The following is a 24,387-nucleotide window of genomic DNA, read 5'->3' as shown; positions in this document are numbered from 1 at the left end:
ACCACTACCAACAGCACCCTGCTTGAATGGCTTTAACGACTAATCAACTGTTACACCAAAATCCGTTTTCTTCATAACACTGTTATTTCCATCCACATTATACTTATAATCTAGATTATCATAACTCAGATGAATTCTCTTGTATTTATTATAATTAAAACCCATCTGCCATCTATTGCCTAACACACTAAATGATATAAATCTTTATGTAAAGCAGCAGCATCCTTTTCACAGCTAGCAGTACCCATAATCTTGATATAATCTGCAAATTTAAGTATTTATTCTTTATTCCTTCATCTTTATGATTGATTTAAGTCACAAAGAGCAAAGGTCCTAAGGTTGAGCCCTGAGGTACACTACTGGTAACATTATTTCAATTTGACTGAACTCCATTTGTAACCACCCTTTACTTTCTTCCATCCAGCCATTCATCTATCCAATTTGCTAATTTATCTCCACACATCTACAGAGGTAAAGTTTTTACACGTCTTTTATGTGACAACTTGTCAAATGCTTTCCGAATATCTAGATACACCAAAATACACCCTTACTTTCATCTACAGAAACAGTAAGTTTTTTTGTAAAAAGATCTGTAAGGCGAAAATTTTTATTAATGAATCAACAGTGAATATATTCAAAAACTTTTAAGCTTTTTAAAATGATTTTTGCATAGTATCTTTTAACAAATTATTTGTCAAGATGCATTGTCGTAACGTAGAAAAAGACTGGAAGTGATGTTATGGACTGTCAGGACACAGTTGAGCTCTAGAATAATGTTAATATAAATGTACCGAACACATATGTACAGATCTGTTATTATTTTTTTCAAGTATGTGGAATAATATAAAATAAAACTTACCAAAGATGAACTGTTTGTTTTCTATTGAACGAGCATAAATTAATAAGATAATCGAGCAGTAAAATATAAAACATTTTATGAAACATTTTGTAACCGTTACTGTTAAAATATATTCACCTAGCAGATGGCGCTTTGGTATCCCATTGTTATGGATGCCAACATGTCAAAGTTATGTATTAGAAGTTTGACCTTATTAATATTAGCGTGAAGGAAGAGAAAAAAGGATTTAAGAAGTATTCCGAAAAGTGATAAATATGTATATGTATTTCAATTCATTGGCTTGGTGTTGCTAAAACAAGAATCAGGGTGTTAGTTGTTTATGGGTTTCCAAACTATGTACTTGAACTACTTAGTCTCGTTAATTTTAATTTACAGTATATAGTACTACAAATGTCACAAATTCTTGTAGTTGTCGTGTTATAGTAGTAATAGGGAGAATTTCAACTTCATACAAAGTTGTACTATTTTAGGATTAACGGCTACTAGTTAATACAAGTATTATTTTCTTAATTAGTTTTATGCTGCAGTCAATAGAATCATTCATTTGGTGGATAATTTGTGTTTTAATTAATCCCCTTTTAAGTTGTTTTTTTGCTTTTAAGAATTGTATTTGCGCCTCTGTGATATGGATTATCACTGTTTTGTTCGAGAAAGTGAAATATTACAAAATAGCCAGTAGAATGATCAACATGTGTAACTTTATATTCTTCATCGCATAACTTATATTAAGTCTTAGAACTTTGGACAGAAGTTGTACAAAAATAAAAACTTGAATATGAAGAATGAAAGTGATTCAGAGTCTGATGTTGCATATTTGCCTAATAGTAGGAGAGAACATCATGAAACTGATTTATATGAAAGTGGTAAGTCTGGATCAGTCGTTTTTTTCTTCCTCTTTTTTACATTAATAAAATTGTTGTATGTATTTAGGAAGTACAGAGAAGTAATGCATTGTATATATGCAATTAAAGGTTTCTTTTTCTCGCATATAATTATAACTGTTTTACTCCTTTATTTATAGTTGTATTTGGTAGGCCCCCCTTAAACTTTAAAGTCCATATGCACTATACTTAGGTATGATTAATGCACAGTTTTGAAATATACCTTCTTTTGTTTTTAAAGTTTAAAATAATTTCTTTAAAGAAAGATGAAATGGGCAACAACTACTTACTTACAGAGGATTAATGTATAAAAGTGCCTAAGATTTGAAGGACGAAATTTTAAAGACTTTTGTCTTTAGGTCGGTATGAAATGCTGCTTTTTTAGACCAATGCATGAGATAATTTTGTACATTAGTCCTCCAAGACTTTCTTTGCAAGCATCACTTTGAATTAGGCAGTTGGTCGATATTTCACTTTTTCCATCATGAATACATTGTGTAAATATCTATAAAATAACAATGTATTATATGTATTTATTATTTATCACTAATTCTGTTACTTCAGAGAAAATAAATCTAAGTTTTTAGTCCTATTTGCATAGCTCATATATTGTAATAGCTCTTATTACCATTCATGGTATCCTAAATGAAGCAACACAAAATTCTTGTTGAATGTAGGAACTATATTAGTAAATATACATAGATCTTCATCACTCTTTGCATCAGTGCATCTCTCTTACCAGAATTCTTTCAAACTGTCATATATCTGCTTTTAGCAGAGCATTTAAGCTTTTCAATGTTTAACCTGATTTTCCACATTTTCATCAAGACTATGTGCCTTCCAAATTTTGTATTAACTTTTCCATACAGAGTAAGTACATCTGTGGTACTATGAAATGAGGTTACCAAATCATTATTTCTATTACCTGTATACAACAATGCAAAGATACTATATTAGTAATATTTGTTTTATCAGAAAAATAATTCATTTCTTCTTTCTGCTTTCTACAATCTACTCAATTGTATATCCAATTTCTGAGTTTCTAATTACTGTTTTGAAAGTTACCTTATCAAGATCCTTAGTAGCTATTAAGCTATTATATGAAAAATATTACTTGCAATAAAAATCATTACTACCTACTGAAAAGATTTACAGAGTGGTGTGATGTTATACACTTATATTGTGGAAACTTTGTTTTTTTTCTTGACAAGATATATATTACTGTTAGAGAGAAAAATGGATGGTGACAGTTCATATGATTCATGAAAATTACTTTTCACTCAAAAAATAAAATATTCACATGCACAACTTTCAGCTTAATAAAGAAAACAAACATAAACCACTTAATTTCCAGATTTCAAACTCTCTTATAATAGTAAGCCAAGACTCTACAGTAAACATAAATTCATTGTAATCAGTAAAAACATGAATTTTATAAATGCATAGAAAATTGTAATATTTTTGGAACTTAAACCTAAATAAATAAATCATGCCAAAATTTCCCTTATTTCAGTGATATGAATTCTCACATGTTTTCAGCTTATTTTTTTCAAAATTACCTGTCTTTCTATACTTATTTTTACACTTACACAGTTCTTGAAATCTTTTAAAATAACATATTTATGATCTTCACAGAACCAAGATTTAGTAATGTTGGTGAGACTTAATATGCAGACATTTCCCAACACCTCCAGATACAGCAAATTGATATAATAATTTTAACATTATTATATGTGCATAAAAAAACTTGTTTTCAATTTTTTATTAGTATAATAATATGTGGTCAATTAGGAACCCTTTTTCCTTTTGGTCAATTATGGTTTGTACTTGTTATTTGCAATGAATTATTGCTTAGCTGCAGTATTTTTGACCAAACTATGATCTAACTATTCTAATTTCCCAGTACTTTGCCTGGTTATGTGTTATGATATAGAATACTGATTATTGTAGATATTATTAATTAATTTATTTAGTGAATGTATATTTTATGATTGTTTAGTTTTTTTAGTGCAAGAGAATTGAAAGCAGACAATTATTGTAAGTTGTGTTTGTCAAGAACATAGTGAACAGATGATTAAGTAATAAACATATATTATGTGAAATGAGTGGGAAACAGCAGACAGACAGACAGATAATAACAAAAGAAAGTATATTTATGGCCAAGGAAAAGTTTGGCATGAAGTTAACTGTGGTAAAAGTGATAGGCGTAATGTTTAATATGTTAGAGTAAGACTGACAGTAGAAAAAAATAACAACTTGTTCCATCAAAACATGGTTCTAAAGCAACTTAACTTACCTGAGAGCACTTTGACAAAAAGAACAGAGTATATTTTCAAAACAGACCAAACATTTTCTGGAAGAACAGTAAATAACTGCAGTAACTCTCACCACATTGTAAATGATTTACACATGGAATATTAGTGTGATAGAAAGAGAAAGATATTTCAGCTGATTGTCTGGTTTATAAAGTAACTGAATAGATCTAAGTGAGCTTTTCTCAAAACGAAAAGAACTCTATGGTGTTTATGATGTGCTTATAGTCTGTAATGTAAATAATTTGCCATACATATATTTAACTATTTCAAATATATATATATTATTTTGAAGGCAAGTGGAAAGTATTTGTTTGTTTATCTTTGAATTTTTTGCCAACAAGTCACAGATGCCTATTGTAGGAGAATCCTAACCCCAACAACAACACAGTGTATATTTATACTTTTAAGAAGTATAAGTAAAAGCTTTCAATTAACAATTGGTGAACATAACTGAAATCAGCTGAATTTTGTATAGCACAAAGCACTGGCAAATAAAAATAGTCATTTTAATCACAATTACAGTAACCTTCTGTTCTAAATATTTTGGAAATGACTGAAATACATGTATCATGGGAATATTTATATATGTTATTAAGAACTTGTGAATGTTCCTTCTGAAGTGTTGAAGCTGCAATACTAAGAAACAGTTTATTGGCTTGCTAGCATTATTTTAAAACCTTCATTTCTAAGATACAAAGCCCCAAAACTTTACATAATATTCTAAGTGAGGCTTAACTAATATGTTGTGTATAAAAATTTGGAACTCTTATTATATTTGGGTTTTCTGCCATTCCATTATCTAATAAGTAAAATTGAAAAATTTATTCCATTTGACTATTGCACCAAAAAACATACCAGATGGATTTTATGTTCTTCAGTCTTCATTAAGATGGTGATGTGTAAGGATGTGGAGGTATGCATTGTTGAAGAATAATTAATTGAAGCTTTAATAGAAAAAGCAATAGAAGTTACTGGAAAGTTGTTGATAGAACTGTTCTGATAGAGAGAAAAAGAGCAGTGTGTAAGTGTTGAGAAGATCAGTAGCCATTTAATCGTAAAGAAATTGAGGTTACATCAGCCATGGAGATCAGAATAATCCATTTTTAAAATAATTATTAAAGGAGCAGAGTTGGAAGAAATTAACTTTGGTAACAATTGACCTGTTCTTAAACTAAGTTTCACCAGCCATAGAAAGGTGCACCTACAGTAATACATAGACCATTGGAACATGACTTTAACCAAGTGGTTGGATGAATCTCAGTATAAAAGTTATTCTGTTCAGCAGGGAGAGAAGGTTTGGAACCTTCTTGTGTTGTTTCTATTCTGCAATCTAATGGAGGTATAGTAATAATATGAGATGCATTTTTATAGCATGGACTGTGACCTTTGGTTTTTGTTAATAGTCACTTTTCATTCTGCATATATTTTTGACCATCCTAGAGGATCAAAAGTACTTTTTTTATGGCACATTTTTATTTTCAAGGTGATGAGTTCTTTGAGTCAATAATGCCACCACCCATCTTGCTGGTGTGTTTGTGACAAGTGTGAAAAGCATATAAGAAGAGTTCTGTCCTTATCCTTACTGACCACAATACACAGCTCTCAACCTAGTTAAGTTTGTGAGATTTATTTAAACATGCATTTAAAACCCCTTCATCACTTTCAGACATCTTTTCCCTACAGTTTTACCTGTTTCATTCATCTAATCACTTCATCAGTTGGTTCAGACATATCTGTGTCATCTTGTCATTTAGTTTATGTGCCTTTATTGTCCACATTTAGTACATGAAATACTCTTCAAAGGATTTTCTTTGGGGGCTAACCCTACCAGATTTCAACAAATAACTTGTTTTTTTGTTTTTTTTGTTTCATACTATCATCTGTAATTGGTTTTTTTAAGTTTCTTTTTCTTTTAATTATGACTAATAGGCTGATATGATACTATGGAGTTGTGTGTATTTGTAATCTAGTTTATTTTAGTTTTTGTTGGTTAGTAGGTTACTTGTTTAAATACATTTATGAATTATATTTAATTGGATTGGTATTGGATCGTGTTCTTAAGTAGAAGTGACATTTGCAGCATTAGAATTCTCCAAGTTATGAAGAAGTAATTTTACTTATGTACAAATAAAATGGATGATTTGTATGAACCTTCAAATGGAAATTTTAAGGATAGAATTTAATGTGTATTTTAACATGACTTTAAGACATGCCATATAAGGTTTACTTGTTCAGTTAGTATAATAGTGTAGCATATACATATATTTTAACTTATTCAGGTAGTATGATATATAACATATCAGGTACATGCATGGCTCAAACAATATGAAAATAGTTGATCATGTACATGTACAGTAGTATTTAAAATAATGTTGCAGTTAATCATTCATAGATTAAAAAAATATAATGGTGGGAGGTATGAACTTAATTTGTTTTTTCAGACATTCTATTCTCTAATTCAACTGTCTGAAGAAAAAACAGAAGATATCAGTGATTACCCCTCTTTACGTAAGAGGGTTAATGAAATAAAAGGCTTTTGGAGCAGTAGTTTCAAATAGAAAGGCAGTGATAAGTAACTACCAATTTATTTTAATTGTCCTTAAAGCTCAGTTTATTTCAAATTGCCAGAATATCCAAGTTATCTGAGTTATTCGTTTATCCACATTTCTAGGAAGTTCAGAATTTATTGTCATTTATGCATAGTTTAGAAATTCATTGTAAAAGGCTTTTGGGGATCTGTAGATAGAGTATTGTTCATACAACTCTTATTCTAATGTTAAAGTTATTGAAAAATCAAGGATCATCTTCTGAACAAGAATGTCATATTCCATTCAGAGTGAACTTGTATCAAAATTAAAAAAAAACAACTCAGTAATAAATATAACTAACTAAATATGTTGTTCTTTTGTTTAAAGATTATAATACATTACTACATCATTTGTGCACTTTAATTGCTAATGATATCTTCAACCATAACTTTATCATTTCAGTAGTTATCTCAGATTAAGATGAAGCTGTTCATCTACTCCCACAACCAGTTCTAATAATTTAACCATATCAAACATAGTTATTATCTCTCTTCTTTTGATAACAGAATAAAGTAACGAGGTAGCTGTTTTATATAAGCTCAAGTTCAACAATTCAGAATTCATTAGGCAATTCTTATTTCCATTATTTTGTAAGTCACTCACTTATAATACATAAGAATACCCACAAAACAATGAAACATAAGCAGTCATTTTCAATACAAAAGTGACTTGTCAATAAACGTTTTTTCTTTTTTATTGTACAAGTACAAGTGAATTCTAACAATAATTTTTGCTTTGTTTTACAAAGTTACATTTAGAAGACAGACATAAGAATTTGTATGCATTCATTTTATACCACTATTATTATTTACAAACCAATCTTTCACAATCACCAAGATATTTCATATATGTTGTTCAATTCATGTTAGATTAAAAATACCCTTACTTCATTTCCAGGTTTTTATTATGGTAGGAGAGGGTCTAACAGACTTATTCACACATGTATATTAAAGATATACTTCAATTGTAATAAATGGTAATCACTTGTCTCTAAATCAAAAATTTTACAATCTTAATTATAGTAAATATAGCTTCTGAAAACATACAAAATTAAGTTTGGTGCACCATCAACCCCCCTCCAAAATAAAATTCTCTCTCTTTCTATGACTCATAAATAAATTATAAAAAGTTGACTCATTAAACTATTCAATAACATTCATAAAATAAAATATGAAAGATAGCCTGCAGATTTAAAGTGGTATTTTTCTAACTATTTGATCTTATGAAATATATAACTTGAAAAGAATCCATGTTGGTGATGCATATTTGGATTATATCATTTCATGAGGCAGTTCAGAAATTATGTAACATAGCCAAATCAGCTTTTAAAATAAAACTTCTATGATTGCATGATATTATATTTTATTGAAGTGACCTTGTAGTTAAGTTGAAGCTGCAAACAACATATGGATTTGAGACAATAAAAAAAGTTTCAAACTAATATTCATTTCCATTACATTTGATAAAAGATGCAGTGACACAGGAAAAAGTCTGCTTAAAGTTCTAATGTGAACTAACACTGTTAAGTTTTTGTTTCCTCTGAAGAAAGTTGGTAATTTTCTGTGTGATAATTGGTCTACTGAAGTTACAAATGAACCATAAAATTAGTATTAGTCAGTTTTCAGTAGTAACCAAACGTGCATGGGCTTAGTCCATTGGAGAAGGAATGTTAAATATAATTCTGAACTTATAAATGTCTACAAGAAAGGGGGGGATCTTTCAGTAAAATGTACAAGTCTGTTGTACACAAACATCAGATGTTATGTATCTGTGTGTAGTCAACAAATGTCTAAATTGATGATGTCAGTATGATTCAGACTCTGAGAAGCCAGAGTGCAAAGTCATGTTCTTGTGAAGAATAACAATTGCTTTCTCCATTGTGCAACTTGTGTATTGGATTTTCATAACATCTAGTATCTCCATAATGCATATTTTTCAGCATTTTTATTTTATGCACCTTGTATTTATTCTGTTCTACCATAGATTGTTGCTAAATCACCAGAGATAAAATGAATAATTTGCAACTCCGACATAAAATTTGTAATACCATGTTGAATGGCACTTTGTAAAGTGGCCTGGCATGTGCACTCTGGTCTCCATCCAAGCATGTAAGATTAATGAGAAAGTTAAAAAGTTTTCTTTCCGGGTAAATAAAATATTCATATTAAACTACAAATTTCACTCAAATTTTATTTCTTTTCATAGAATCTAAATTGTATTTACAGTAAAGCAATGGTACTTGTCTTAGAATACTAGAGGTATTGGTTTCTTGAAAAAGTACAAATATTTCTGTTTTACTCAGAATATTAATCATTTTTAAAACTGTCTCACCAAATATACTGCCTTATTTTTTATCATAAATATATTAAGTTTGATATACATTATTTATTTATTATAGAATAACAACACAAACATTTTATTAAAACCAACTTATTGTAAACAGTTAATATTTTGCAAAGAAATTAAGAATACGTTTGTATTTTCAAAAATGTGGAAACTGTACATATTCTTATAATATGAAATCACATTTAAGCGTTATTGTTTCATTAAAATTTGGTCAGCCATCATAATCAACTGCACAGAGTACATGTTATAAAGAGTACCCTACATTCTTAGCTAGACTCATACCATATGGAAACACTAGTATACTAGTATTTAATACAGTGGTATTAAGAACACACTTCATTAACCAGCTGTGAATGTTTAACAAGCTTGTAACATGAGCATACATGCAATCTGTGTAAGTGAATGATGTACAAGCTACAGTGAAGTATTAGATCTTGTCTTTATGTACTTCCTTAGAGAAATGTTCTGATACATTACTTGTAGAGCATGCTTTTACATTCAGAAGAAACAATTTATGGCTATGCATATGTGCATTTATAATGTAAAAGTATTATAGAATATTTTCTAAATGTTCAAATCAACAAATGGAAAAATTGTTTGTCAAACAGTGACCAGTATTGTTGGTATTATGGTAGGACAGTAGTAAGATTAGACTTATAACACAAACCTGGAGTTTGATTCCCTGGAGTGGACAGAGCAGATAGTCTGATGTGGCTTTGCTCAAAAACAAACAGTATTATAGTGAGATGAACATAAGCATTTAGAGAAAAACAAAACAACACAACAGATAAATATAACTTTTTGTACAGTAACTTTATTAGTGACTTAACTTTTTGCCAAACCTCTTTCAGTATTATTATTATTACCTGTTAAAAACTAAAAGGAAAAGAACTAAATATACATATTTATGTAGCATATGAAAAACATAAAAACTCAACAAAGTGAAGAATTCTAAACTAGATAATTGACTTTGTCATAACAATAATAGAAAAAAGTGTGACATATTTAAAGTATGTTCACCATCTTCAACTGGTTTAGATGCTGTTAAATTTACCCTAGTAAATGTTTAGTATATATATAACAGAATGACATCATGCTTTCTGTAGACTACAGCATTTTGTTATTGTGTACCTGTCACAGTCATTCTAATTGTAAGAGTATGGTAGAACAAAAGTGTAGATGTAACTTAGGCTTGGGTAATTTGGTTAGTGAAACAAATCTATGACCTTGGCTCAACTAGTTTTGTTTTGTTTTTTTTCTATTCTTTCCTTTTATATTTCCTTAACGTTTTTGTTATACTAAACAGATGGTTAAGACGTGTGTGTCTTAGTCTTTTGTGGGTGTTGTTATTACAGAATTGTAAGACGTATTTCTGTTTATTATATGCACATGTATCCGCTAAATTTCTTTACGTGTCTCTCTACCAAAGAAAGATGCAAAACATTATTATATAGGAAATTACGTTGCATTACACGTACATGCAAATTTGTTGAATATACGATGTTTTATGTTTTTGCTGGCGCGTGTGTAATTAAAACGTAAACATTTCAACGATGTAAGAATTGCCGGTTATTATATTGATACGTATTGAATATTTTCCTAACGGAACATAGGCCTCTATAGTCTGATAATGTTACTATTCAAATTATTGAGCCAGGCCTGGCCTAGTGGTTTTCATCTGTTCGTACGTTTTAAAAAAGTGATTGAATTCGTTATTCAGTTCATATACAGCTTGACAAAAAAATCGTTTCGCATGGTGTTTTCTGCTTTCTATCTCTGCTTAGTAGGACAGAATTATGAATGGCGGCTATACTGTATGCATATACGCACAAGGTGCCATTCATGTAACCGAAACAAACCATGTTGAAAATCTCAATTCCTTAAAATTGTTCAAAGCAGTAGATTTTGTAGCGTACTTTCTGAGATATATAAATATAATACTCATATTTATTTTAAAGTGTGTGTTTAATAATGAAATTCAGAATTTAGTAGGGTTAAAAATTAAGAATAGAGCTATTTATTTTTAATTATAGTTTTTTTGAAAGCGATTTAATAGAAGACATATGTTAGTTATAAAATATTTTGAAGAAGGCTTAAAAAGTTATGTCGAACTTTAGCTCTTTTTGTTACTGTGTTGAAATATTCAATTATGTAATAGAACAATGAAACGTCACTTTGTAAAATTAGTTGGTAAAATCTTCCTCCAAATTTAACATGAAACGACAAAAGTGTTATCGTAAACGTCTAGGGAAAGTTTGTTTTATATTATTAATGTTTCATTGCTTCAAGAAGAAGAAAAAAGATAATACGTGTATTACACCAAGAGGTTAATTACGAGAAACCAGGTTTGTACAGTCAGTAACAGATTACTGTTAGTATGTCATTGACTGTGATAAGTATTTGATAAATTAACCTTTGAAAGTCAGAGTGACTTGTACAGATTGGATTCGTGAGAAACTTGTTTTACGATATAATGAAACGTTCGTTTATTGATATTCAGAGCGATTATCTTGCACGGAAAACTGTGTAATATGAAAATCTTATTGTATTTAAAACATACCTTTTTTATTTTTCTGAATATGGGAAAGAAAAAGCTATTTATTTAACAACGATGTTTCGAATAAACCCCGCGATTTTTTTAAAATCTTTTGTGTAGAAAGAAGTTTTAACATTGTGCCGACTACTATTTTACAAGTTTAAGAAATACACTACTGACCAAAATCTTAAGGACAATGAACATAAAGAACAAATATGCATTTTGCGTTGTTAGACTCAACCACCTATTTGAGTAGAGCTTCGAAAGATGAAAATAAGAAAAGGAAAAATAAGAAAACTGTTTTAGCATTTAATTGGGAAAATGTGAACACCATGATATTAGCCTAAATACTAGCTGGTCAAAAGTTTAAGACCATACTGAAACGAAACGTTAATCGGTAAACACGTAACGAAATTTAGTCATTTGTGTTCAAACATCTTCCACTAACATCTCCTGTATTGCATTAGGTAAAAACATAGCAAAGGCTAAAAGGTTGACAGAGTTTGAACAAGGCAGAATTGTCGAGCTGCAAAAGCAAGGTCTCTCTCAACGTGAGATTGGGCGTAGTAAACCTGAAGGATACGGAACGAGAATTTCAAGTGGTCGGCCCAAGAAACTTTCGCCGGCGTTGAGAAGGAAGATTCGATGGGTTGTCCGGCAAGACACCAGGCAATCGTCGAACCAGACTAAGGCTCTTATGGACGCAGAATGCAGCTCAAGAACAATAAGACGGCATCTACGAGAGAAAGGCTTCAAAAACTGTAAACGCCTGCTTTCACACCACGGAACAGCTCGGTTAAACTTTTCTGAGAAGCACCAAATATGGGGTGTAGAAAAGTGGGCAAAGGTTTTGTTCTCTGATGAGAAAAAAAAATTAACCTGTTTGTGGCAGGATCCTAATGACTAGCTGCATTTCCCTGATTAGTAGTTTAACACTAGGGACGGTGGCAGTTACAATTAGTGATTTTGTCTTACAAATTCTGTACCTCACAAATTCTGTAAGTATATAAGCATCTATCAGGGCAATGGTTCTTAACCTGAGTCAGTCTCAGGAGTTTGATGGAGGTCAAGACATACACACTGTGTGTGTATCCGTTCCGTTCAACCCACTCGTATGATTCGTGAGGTCATGCTCTACTTGGCCATCATTAGCTGCGGCTGATCACGTCACATCACTTGGCCTTAATATTTGTGCTGCAGGGAACTTCGTGCGCTCAGCAGTCGACTTGTGACTGTAGTAATCGTGCGTCATTTGTGATTTATTCCTAATCTTTCAATCCCTTCATACTAACTATACCGAGCAAAAACAGAAAGTGGTCGGACGAATACGTATAATATGGATTCATGTCTATAACGGAACATGATGGGAGTCAGCGTCCTCAATGCATGATTTGCTATGCCAAGTTGAGCAATTCTAGTCTAGCACCAGCAAAACTAAGAGAACACTCCCTAAAGCTGCACGGAGATGGGAAATATAAGAACACAACGCTTGTTGAATTCAAGGTAAAGAGAGCCAGGTTCGATGAAAAGGCTACTTTGCCTGTTCTCGATTTTGTACCCATCAACAAACTGATCCTCACAGCGTCATACGAAGTTACGTACTTGATCGCAAAGCAGGGCAAACCACACACCATTGGTGAAGCACTTGTAAAACCACCTGCATTGAAGATGGCGAATATCATGCTGGGGAAAGCTGCTGAAAATAAGTTATCCCAAATTCCTCTTTCAAATGACACCATCAGCAGCAGTATAGATGACATGAGTGATGACTTCTTGGCTCAAGTAGTTGCAGATCTGATGTCAAGCCCAGCAAGATTCAGTCTTCAACTCGACGAGACCACCGACGTTTCCAATCTAAGCCAGCTTGTATTCGTGTGCTATGTGAAGAACGCCGAGATAAAAGATTTTTTATATTGTAAGCCTCTTACAACAACAACTAAGGCAGCCTTGCCTTCAAAACTGGCAGAAGTATTAAAAATTGTAGTGGAATGTGTGAACTTTGTGTGATATAGTGCCCTGAAGCATCGCATCTTCAAAGAGCTATGTAATGAAATGGGCTCTGAATTCGAGGTACTTTTGTACTATTCTAACGTTCGGTGGTTATCCTGGGGAAAGGTGCTGAATCGTGTTTTTGCCATGCGTGTGGAATTAGCCCTGTTTTTGCGAGAGAACCAACATTGTCATGCAGATTACCTCGAAAAATCTGAGTTCATTCTCATTTTGGCGTACATGGCCGATATCTTCATTGCTCTCAATCAACATATGCAGTGCGGTGGAGTCAACATCATCGAAGCGGAAGAAAACCTGAAGGCTTTTCAAAAAAAACTACCTTTATGGAAACGAAGAACAGAGAATGATAACTTCGCAAACTTTTCCCTGCTGGACGACTGTGTAAGTAAGATCGAAGATGTGTCTAAAATCGGAGACATTTCTGTACCTGGGGAACTGAAGCAAGCAATTGCCATGTACTTAGATGAGCTCGCAAAGTCTCTCGACGGATACTTCCCCACCAGAGAGACATATCCAGCATGGATGAGGCAGCCGTTCACGTTTTGTGTTGCGACAGCAGATGTCAATGATGAATACCTCGACGAAATCATTGAACTTCAGCAGAGCCAGGTTCAACAGCAACTTTTCAGAACAACGCTCTCAACGTTTTGGTGTCACCAAATCGTAGCCTACCCTCTTATTGCTAAGAAAGCCCTTGATATACTCATACCGTTTGTTACAACGTATCTTTTCGAGCAATCATTTTCGAGGATGGTAGACATAAAAACGAAGTAAAGGAACAGACTTTGTTGCGAAAATGATATGAGAGTGGCACTTGCCAAGGTGAAGCCGCGTATTTCTGAACTTGTCTCTGAAAGGCAACAACAAAAGTCACATTAATTTGCAGTAAATATTCATTGAGTTATGTTTTTGTTTTTATGTGAAATTCATGTTTTGTTCTTTGAACACGGTGATATTGTGTGCAACTGTTGCATGGTTCATTTTGTGCACTAATAAAATATATACTTATGTTTTGAATTTGAAAAAATAATATTTTATTTTTCCAATTACGAAGGGTTCCGTGAATGCAAGTACGAAACTTCCGGGGTTCAGTACCTCCAACAAGGTTAAGAACAAGTGTTTTAGGGTTAAAAAGACAGAAATAAAACTTGTATGAAAGCGAGGGTTCTCGTTATTTATGTACGGTATTTATGTTTGAAGTTAATTGCTTCATTTCTTTAGGTTTCACGAGTTTAGTTATGTATATTGCACACAGGAGCAACGTAATACAGAAACAATATGTAACAACGTAATTCACAACGTTATACAGAAACAATAGCAATACATTTTCACCGTAGGTTGTGATGCGTATTCCGTGAATCGTCATTTATTTGATACCAGTCTAAAATACCCGCGCTCCGCTGCGGTATTCTAAGGTCCGTTCATGATTCACGTAGGCCTCAGTGTACCAGTCAAGCGTCCCCATCATCTTAACTTCTATCGCTACCACATTAATCAATTATTTAATTTATTTGTCTGTTGCCGTTTCTTGAACTTATTTCAACTCTTTTGAGAATCAAATAGTTTTATATTAGCTTCTCAGATTCTCTTTTTTTTTTCCCGTGTTTTCATTTCAATTATTTTCATTCTCCGAATTTTCATTCATATGTTTTTTCCCTTGTTTGTGCTGAATAAAGTATTTGGCAGAAAACCTCCACATAGTGTTCATTCAGTACGTGAGAATTAGAAAACAAAACATTTTTATGTGGCCTATGGGCTGTATGACAAAATTATAAGGCAGAAATTTGGCTGAAATTCTTTTGAGTCAAATCCAAAGAATGAAACCCAGGTGTACACCATCAGAATCTCTTTAGTATATGTGTAAAGTTTCATGTCTCTCAGTTCTTTGTTGAACTATGTCAGTCACACACAAGCTCTTTTTATTATTACTGATGTGTGTTTATATACCAGAGTTACTTTAGGCCAACTGTTTAATTTTAATGGGTACAATTTTCTGTATATTGTGTGTATTGTGCTGGTCAAGTATGGTAACTGGCGAAACCGATGTGTGTGTGTGTGTGTGTGTGTGTGTGTGTGTGTGGATGAAATATGTTAGCTTGTATTTTAACAGCCAGACACGTGGTGAACTAGTTACTTTACTGGTACATACTACCTGCATATATATAGTGTGTTTAACTTCGCCCACAGCTACTCCAGGGGTAATCTAAGCTAGCCGTCCTTAATTTAGAAGTGATAGTCTAGAACGAAGGCAGCTAGTTAACACAACCCACCGCCAACTTGTGGGCTACTATGTATAGCGCCCACATGACTGAAAGAGTGAGAAAGTTCAATGAGAAATTCGACTGATTGATTGTTTGGCAGTTTTTACCGCAAAGCAACTAGGCTATCTGAACTAGATTATTCGAATCCGCAGATTGTAAGTCAATCGCTTTAATCAATAGGTTATGTCAAGCTCTTACATAGCAAACACTGTGTCTATGGTATTTGGCATAATAGTACGACCATTATATAGCCGTATTTAAATCTAATTGATGAACACTTTAAAAATGCTAGTCATATAATGCTTTTTTCCCCAAATTGATGTAATGGAAGTTTATACAGTTTAGTATTTTGCAGTATTGAAGATATGTCAAAGTTATAGTTAAACTCGAAAAATGGTTTTCTTATGTTATTTTAGAAAAATGAACACGAAGTCTCAAAGAGGCTTATTAAATTATTAGGAAGATTTACAATTTGGTTATCGTATTTTTAGGGACCCATATTTTGCTTTTATATTTGATAAAGGCTGACTTCATGACAGTGAATTTGCTTAAACCTGATTTCCTTTAAATGTTTTAACGATTAGCTAACTTGTTTTGTAAATCGGTATTTAAAAAGAAAAAGTTTATTACAGGACCTCTAACCCTATTATCTGATACGCGAGAAATACTATGTTATAGTGCAAAATGTTTAGAAATTTCAGGCCTCAGTATCTAATATTCACATTCCACTTGGTGCTAAATTATTAATAATGTTACACATACGTATGTTGTTTACAATAAAGTTGTAAAATGTGTTATATACAAATGGTTATATACGGAACTCAAATGCTATTATTTTCACTGGACCACGCAAGAGTTAGCATGTTGCCAAAACCAACCAAGCCAGTTTTTATCGGCTTTGTGAAATTCGAACCTCTCCATGTTTTTTAATCTGAAAGGTCAATTTTTTTTTCTTTTTTAAGGCTGTTTAGCATTACAGAGCGGCTTTCCTTTGAAACGCGTTTATAATCCTATTTTGTTTTGTGTATGGAGCAGACGTTTAACTTTGACACTATTTTCAAACCTTAGTTCAGTTCTTTAAGTTGAAATTAATAGTAAGTACGAGTTACGTGAAGAACTTAGGCGTACGACTTCGTTCTTCACTGGTTCGTCCATCACACGAAATACATTTAACAAAGATAATAATAGCTACATAATAAATAGGTTGTTGTCACTTAATAATACATTAATATTGTTTTGTTTTTTACTGTAATTATCATTTTAGGAGCCCTTAGATATATTTATTTCACTTTGTGTAAAAAAGTTAAACATTTGGTTAGTTCAGAGTCAATCCGTGGGTTAACTGTAGGCCAACTTCGGTGAAAATGTAGAAATATTTTACAATGTGGAAATAATTCCTTATCAGCACGCTAATGTAAAAAAAAAAAAAAACGTACATGTGAACAATGGCAACCTACTTACATATTTGTTAGCATGACGATCGAGGCACTGAGAATGTTTGGTTTTGTTCTCAATTAACAACAATAACAAAGAAAAAATCAAATAGCTGGTCGAATAACCTCAGTAGTTAATCTCTCCAAGAGTAAAACGAGAATTAGGTTTCTAATTCAATATATAAAAATATATTAATCTCTGTTACGTGGAGTCTAAGTTTATAAACGTAATACTCATGTCACAGTATATTCAAACTCAGACGAATTAGACAAAATATGTTAATTATAAGAGGAGTTGATGAAATGGGTGATTCCACCATATTTGTCTTCTGAGCATACAGTTAGATAATTAACACGATACTTTAAACCAATACCATATTATTCTATTAAACTGTGTATCAGTTGCCAACCCCATGATTGACTTGATAAATATATGATATTCCCTCTCTTACTTTATCAGTTAAATCAATCTTCCTATTTTGGCAATGTCCAGACATTGTAAAATCTATTTTCATGCAAAATGGCTGTTATATTAATTGTAATAAACTATTGTAAATTTTACAGGTTGCAGTAGTTTTGCTTATGTCTCTCTCTCTGGTTAGTACTTCAAAATCAGAAACGGTGTCAGATATCCTAATTATCTTTGCCATAAATAGAAACACTACAAAATGTGATACAGGAATTCCCTGATTCTATCTCATTTCTCATGGAATTAGTTAAGAATAGTAAATACTGTGTGTAGACGGTACATAGGAGTTGATGCTCAACTCTGTTTCCATGGTACCAGCAAATGAGATGGTAGGAAATTCCCCTGCAGGTGATATGTCTGACCATCTCGGTTTACCTCTCATTATACAGCTGGATACACTGAAATAATTGGAGTGAAGTATCTTACTCAATTGTGAAAAACCAAGCCTCGAACTTGTTATCTTTTGACAACGAATTCAAAGCACTATAGTACACGCTTCTAAGAATCTGGAAAACAGGAAAGTTAAATGTTTTTAACGTGTGAAAATTTGTTTAATTGGAGTTTTATGTTTCGTAAAAGATTGATAAGTGTGTTAATGTCCCTGTTTACGTCTTTCGTGTATATATAATATTTCTGAAAATTTAACAAATGAAACATGATTATTATGTACTCAAATTTTTATTTCAAAACATGTACATCAACATATTTCTCGTGCATTCGATAGCAGGGTCAAAGGTCCTGTAATGAAATCTGTCATTTCCATCGTGTGGAATTTTATAAATCAAATTAGATAATATTTAAAACGTTTAAAGAAAAGCAGCTATAAGCAAACTCACTCAATAAAGTCGGTCTTTATCAAAAATAAGAACAATCTAAGTCCCTAAAATGCGATGATAACTAAATCGTAAATCTTTCTAAATATATAATAAAAATATTGCTTGAGTACTCACGTTCTTTTTGTTAACAGCATATAAAAAGTTATTTTTCAAGTTTAACTATAGTATAGCTTTGGTATGTGTTCAAAACTGAAATACTGAAGTTTGTTGAAACACTATATGAACTTTCACGACATAAATTTAGGAAAAACATTGCATAATATGATTATTATTTTGAAAAATGTTTCGACAAACTAACTTTGAACAAGGCTGTACATGGTCTGTACTGTTGTGCCAAATACCACATACACAACTCTTTACCCTGTGTGATTACCTGCCATAAAGTGGCGTTTAACGCGCTTAACTCGCAAACTGCATGCTCGAATCTTTCATTGAACGTATCTGCTCTTTCAGCCATGAGGACGTTATACATAGTAGCTCACGATTTGGCAGTGGATGGTATTAATTAATTGCTTCTCCTTTAGCCTATCACTTCTAAACTAAGGAAGGCTAACTTAGATTACTTCTCAAGAGGCTGTATGTGAATTTCAGCACACTATCCATGCACATGTAGTATAAGCCAATAAAGTAGTTAGTACACCAATGTCTGGCTCTTTAAGTTCCAGTTAACGCATGTTTATTTCATCCAAACGCACACATCAGATTTTATTTTAGGTTCCATACTTAAGTATCACAACATACACAAAAATGTATGCAGTAGAAATAAACTGTTGACCTGCAACTAACTCCGACTATGGTTATATATATAATCACATAAATAGAAAATAAACGACGATTCACATCCTACCATGAAGATTAATTGCACATATAAAAATGTTTTTTGTGTAAGGTCGTGCACTACATTGCTCCAGCCTGTATATATGGCCAAAAGCGTGACACCTAGACTCAAAGAGACGAAATAATTAGTTTCGTATTAAGTTTAATGTCAGGACAAGGGGTCAAAATATAATCATTTGTGTTGTATATAACTGGTTTTACATACATTAACAGAGAACAAGAAATGTTGTACAATAAATACTGGATAATTAGATGACATACGCAATATCCAAGGTATCCTCTCTCACACAGAACAGCTTATCTATCAGTAATTATAATAATTATTTTTATATATATTTTTTCGCCACCACACACAGACACCCACATATACTATAAACGCTTTGGAATAAATGCTTAAAATGCGACCAACCTCACATGCTGATTTTGTTCTCAGTTTAAAACCCTTCTAAAATAAATACAATATGATGCAGAAAAACAAAAGAAATAACTCAAGAGAGTTTAAATTAATTTAAATGCTTATTTTTGTCGTCTTTCTTCTGTATGGATGTTAAAACTTATAAAGTACTCATTTTGTGAACTTCAGATGTCTTGCTTTATTTCCAATATAGTGTATACATATCATTTCACAGAACCTTTAAACGCGCACAAATTTTCTTTGATGGATTGTTTAGATAGAGTATTTACGATGAGTGCACTGAAATGGGCAGCAACTTCCTGTTGTATAAAAAAGTGTAGAGGACAACGTTTTGAAAGCCTTCTGTTTTTCTTCTTCAGGTCTAGATATATTTTAGTCATTAGATGTTTAAATTTGTAAGAAAATGTTTGGTGTTTTCAACCTGAACAGAACTTTGTATTCGCTCATTGATAATTATAATCGATCAGATCATATACTCTACCAAATTCAGGTTTAACAATCTGAGGTTTCGAGCTATTTTTCAGGGTGAGTTGCTCAGCAGTACACACCGCCACAAGAACTTTCTTTAGTGTTGAATGTACTCTTGTAAAAGAACAATGTAATATCTTCTGTTTCCTTCTATATCTAGAATAAATACACTTTTAAAATATTGTTTTCAGACTTTGTTGCAAAGACTTTACACCTGAGTAGTGATTTAAGTAGTAGACATAAGTAAGGTGAAATATAGGATATGTACTTTCTAAAAATATTTATTTAAGGTTACAGTATACATATAGATAATACATTTCAATATCTTAAAGCAAATAATGCGTTGATGTTATTGGATGATAAGTGAGTTTAGATTATTAATAGATGTCAAAATCCAAAAGTTAAAATATCTAAGGCCCGGCATGGCCAGGTGGTTAGGGCGCTTTGTTCGAAATCTGAGGGTTGCTTGCTCGAATCTTCGTCATATCAAACATTATCGCCTTTTCAGCCGTGGGGGCGTTATAACGTGAGGTCAATCCCTCTATTCGTTGGTAAAAGAGTAATTCAAGAGTTGGCGGTGATGACCAACTGCCTTTCCTCTAGTCTTACACTACTAAATTGAGGACTGCTAGCGCAAATAGTCCTCGTGTAGCTTTGCACGAAATTCAAAACAAACCAAACGTTTCCTCTCTTCTTTTTTTCAACAAATAACAGTCGTATGAAGACAACAGTTTTAGCTTGGCGTGATGAGTTGTGTTGATGGACATCATGTGTTAAGTTAGTGAAATGCTATACTGCTTCTGCACTTCCCAAGTTAAAAGGCAGCATTTTGGTGTGTTAATCATGTGAACAATTTCAACCATTGGTGAACTAGCCCTTTTGACATCAGAATAACCTCTTTAGACATAAAATTATTCTAATGTTTTACATGTAAAGTTGAACTGTTCTGCAACTATCTATTATCTTTGTTTTATGTTTGGGTTTATTTACCACTTTTCCAAATATCTAAGTAAACTCCACAGATGCCTTGTTTCAGGGATGGGTTGCGAATATCAACAGTCAGGAATTTCACGGTTTAAACACGAATGTCGAATCTTCTTTCCACATCAGTAGTTTAATATTGGCTGTTCAATAGACAATGGCTCAAAGTATATTAATATTTAAGATTAAAATCATCATGGCTCTGACAATTCCACGATGATATCTCACATTTCCTGTATAAGTTGTGTGCGTTCTCGGGACTTTTCAAACTTTGGATGTTCTCTATTTGGCTCACTTCCGTGATATCAGGTTGCTAGCTTGCCATATTCAAGATTGATGAATGTAATAGCAGATTTCCCTGGAGATGGAATAAGTGTATTCAGAAACTATCGAACCTTATTAATAAACTGTTTGATTTACTGGTTTAGTAAGTGAAACAACGTAACCAAAAACATGTAATGTATTGACAGACTTTAGCAGATGTATTAATGTATAGTTTTAAATTAGATCTACTTCCATATACATTGATAGGTTTAAAATACTTCTGAATGCCCAAATGAGTAAAGGATTCATATGTTTGTTTTGAACTTTGCACAAAGCTACACAAAGACTAATTTAGGGAGTGAAAGACTAGAGGGAAGGCAACTAACTAGTCATTACCATCCACCACCAACTCTTCGCTACGCTTTTATGAACAAATAGTAGGATTTACCGTCACATTATAAAGCCTCCAAATCCATTATTTTATCTTTATTCTTCAATACGTGTGTATCATTAGTTTTAGCATCAGTCATGTTTTATCTTTATCCTTCAATACGTGTGTATCATCAGTTTTAACATGACACTCGTTTTCTCTTGATCCTTTTATAAGAGTGTATCATTAGTTTTAACATCAGTCATATTTATCTTTATCCTTCAATACGTGTGTATCATCAGTTTTAACATGACACTCGTTTTCTCTTGATCCTTCTATAAGAGTGTATCATTAGTTTTAACATCAGTCATATTTATCTTTATCCTTCTATACGTGTGTATCATTAGTTTTAACATCAGTCATGTTTTAACTTTATTCTTCTGCACCTTCGGTGGGAGAAGTTAAGTTTTTCATTCATATGCGTGGACATGCGTAGCAAAGTATTCCACATTGTCCTGTCAAAAATAGTCCACGTACATTGATAACGACGGACACATTTTCGTATTTTTTGAGAGCCGGGTATGATCAATGCTGCGTGGTTGAAATATGCGCTTTACTGAACGCCCTTCTAGTTAGTTTTAATATTATTCCTTTTTTTAGATTTATCCTTCTATACTTTCATCCTTAACTTCAGATGTTATTTGGGAAGCTATCATAATGCTAATCTTCCCAATGTAAATTATGTTCATTATTTTCTGTGAATTTACTAGTTCTTACTTAAGTAGACGTATATGAATAAACGTAAGTAAATGTTTAGTATACCAACTGCAACTCGTATGTTATCTTGTCACACTTAGTGATTTAATGATTGTAACTACCTTGTTAAAGTTTGACAGAAATCTTTAGAAAAAATTGTTATGTCATGATTATAAACGAACGTTCGGAATGTAAGTAACAAATTCATAAATCTCATTAATGTATTTATGTTAATTTGCATTTCTTTCGTTCTGTAACACAGTGCAATGACATGTAGGTGACCCAAATTCCCATTTTAAAAATACCAAGTAAAAAGAAGACCACTGACAAGGGGTGAAAAGGGTGTTTTACCGAATGAAAACTCACGAACATAATTTCTACTTTTCATCACGACCGAGCACCCACCACTACATATCTTAAGTAATATACTAGTTGTTCCGTCGCCATTTGTAACCAATTGTGTGTGTTAGAAGCAGTGCCACAAGTTGAAATGTGTAACATTGTTTAAGACATTGACATGTAGTAGTATACATAATACAGACACCATACTTTAGAGTGCTGCACACATTAGTACTTACTAACCATATAAAGATGAGTTCGTTACCCTATACACTCCGACTGCGTGCACAAGTGAAATGTGCGTAGCACAGAACATCACATATCACAATCAACGTATACTATTATGACATTCTTTAGAGCAATTGTCTCACGTGAAGATTTTGTTTCATATTAACATTACTTTTCATCATTTCTGTACACAACATACATAAGTATCGCATCGGTATTAAATCAAACACTGATTAACAGAAATTGGAAATCCAAGAGTTCATTATAAGAACTTACTGACCAAATGCTAGTATCATATGTACAACGTCTTTCATACTTGGGATTTAATAGACTGAAAATAAGAAATTTATTTAATTAGTTTGAAAGATATACTCACAGAACAAGAGACTATATGATGGAAAAAAAGTCAACGATAATGGATTTCAAAGCATGATTCAAGGGCGAATCGTGATTGAAACAGAACTGAACGTAAATCCTTTTGTACGTCGAAGAAGAAAATTTTTGTCCCAAACTCAAACAAGATATTAAATGAACTACATCGTAAACAGCTACTGTATTGAAACATTGCTCACCAATGAAACAAAAGACATTGTATGTAAACAAGGTAAGGTGAAATACGATATTTACAATACGGGAAATGCTTTGGTTGCAGGACAAGGAGATAGAGATTTATTCTAGACACGTGCCACACGCTAGCACAGTTAGCCTGAAGCTAACATTCATGTCTGGGTAGTATAGCGAAATCTGATGACCCATTATAAATTCATTCACACCAGTAATTATTAAGAACAAGGGTGAAAAACGCATGTCTCTAGTACAATGGTCGGATATCATATTTTCACGATTAGACTTTTCCGATTTTTATTGACTTTGTATAAATATATGTAAATGCATCTATTTTCCAATTAATGAGTCTTACCTCACATTTAAAAGTATTTTCCTTAAATATCTACGTCAGAAATATGTGTATAGTAAAAGCAGCTTAACTGATACAGATTTGTCAGTTTTCTAAGAGTAGAACTACATTGGGCTATCTCCTGTGTCAGCCGCGATGAATGAAACCTCAGATTTTAGCGCTGTAAATCTGTAAACGTACAACTGTCTCATCGGACAATAACTGACATAGAGTATAAATATGGGACATGTTCGTTTCTCACTTATTCATTTGGCTTGGAACTTGACCATAAGAGAAAGT

The 24,387-nt window shown here is 32.4% G+C and overlaps 1 protein-coding gene across 1 annotated transcript in view; it reads left to right on the top strand.

Moving 5' to 3' along the window:
- The first annotated feature begins 990 nt into the window (after nucleotides 1-990).
- Nucleotides 991-24,387, top strand: part of LOC143232062 (cerebellar degeneration-related protein 2-like) — a 69,232-nt gene continuing 45,835 nt past the window's right edge. Inside the window, exon 1 of the mRNA XM_076467093.1 lies at nucleotides 991-1,722. Within this exon, the coding sequence (XP_076323208.1) occupies nucleotides 1,635-1,722 (88 nt within the window). The 5' untranslated portion in view covers nucleotides 991-1,634. The remainder of the gene's footprint in view (nucleotides 1,723-24,387) is intronic.

The sequence above is a fragment of the Tachypleus tridentatus genome, chromosome 11, assembly GCF_004210375.1.
Source record: "Tachypleus tridentatus isolate NWPU-2018 chromosome 11, ASM421037v1, whole genome shotgun sequence".
NCBI lineage: Eukaryota > Metazoa > Arthropoda > Merostomata > Xiphosura > Limulidae > Tachypleus > Tachypleus tridentatus.
Note: the sequence above shows the minus strand (reverse complement) of the source record. Positions and strands in the feature narration are given on the sequence as shown.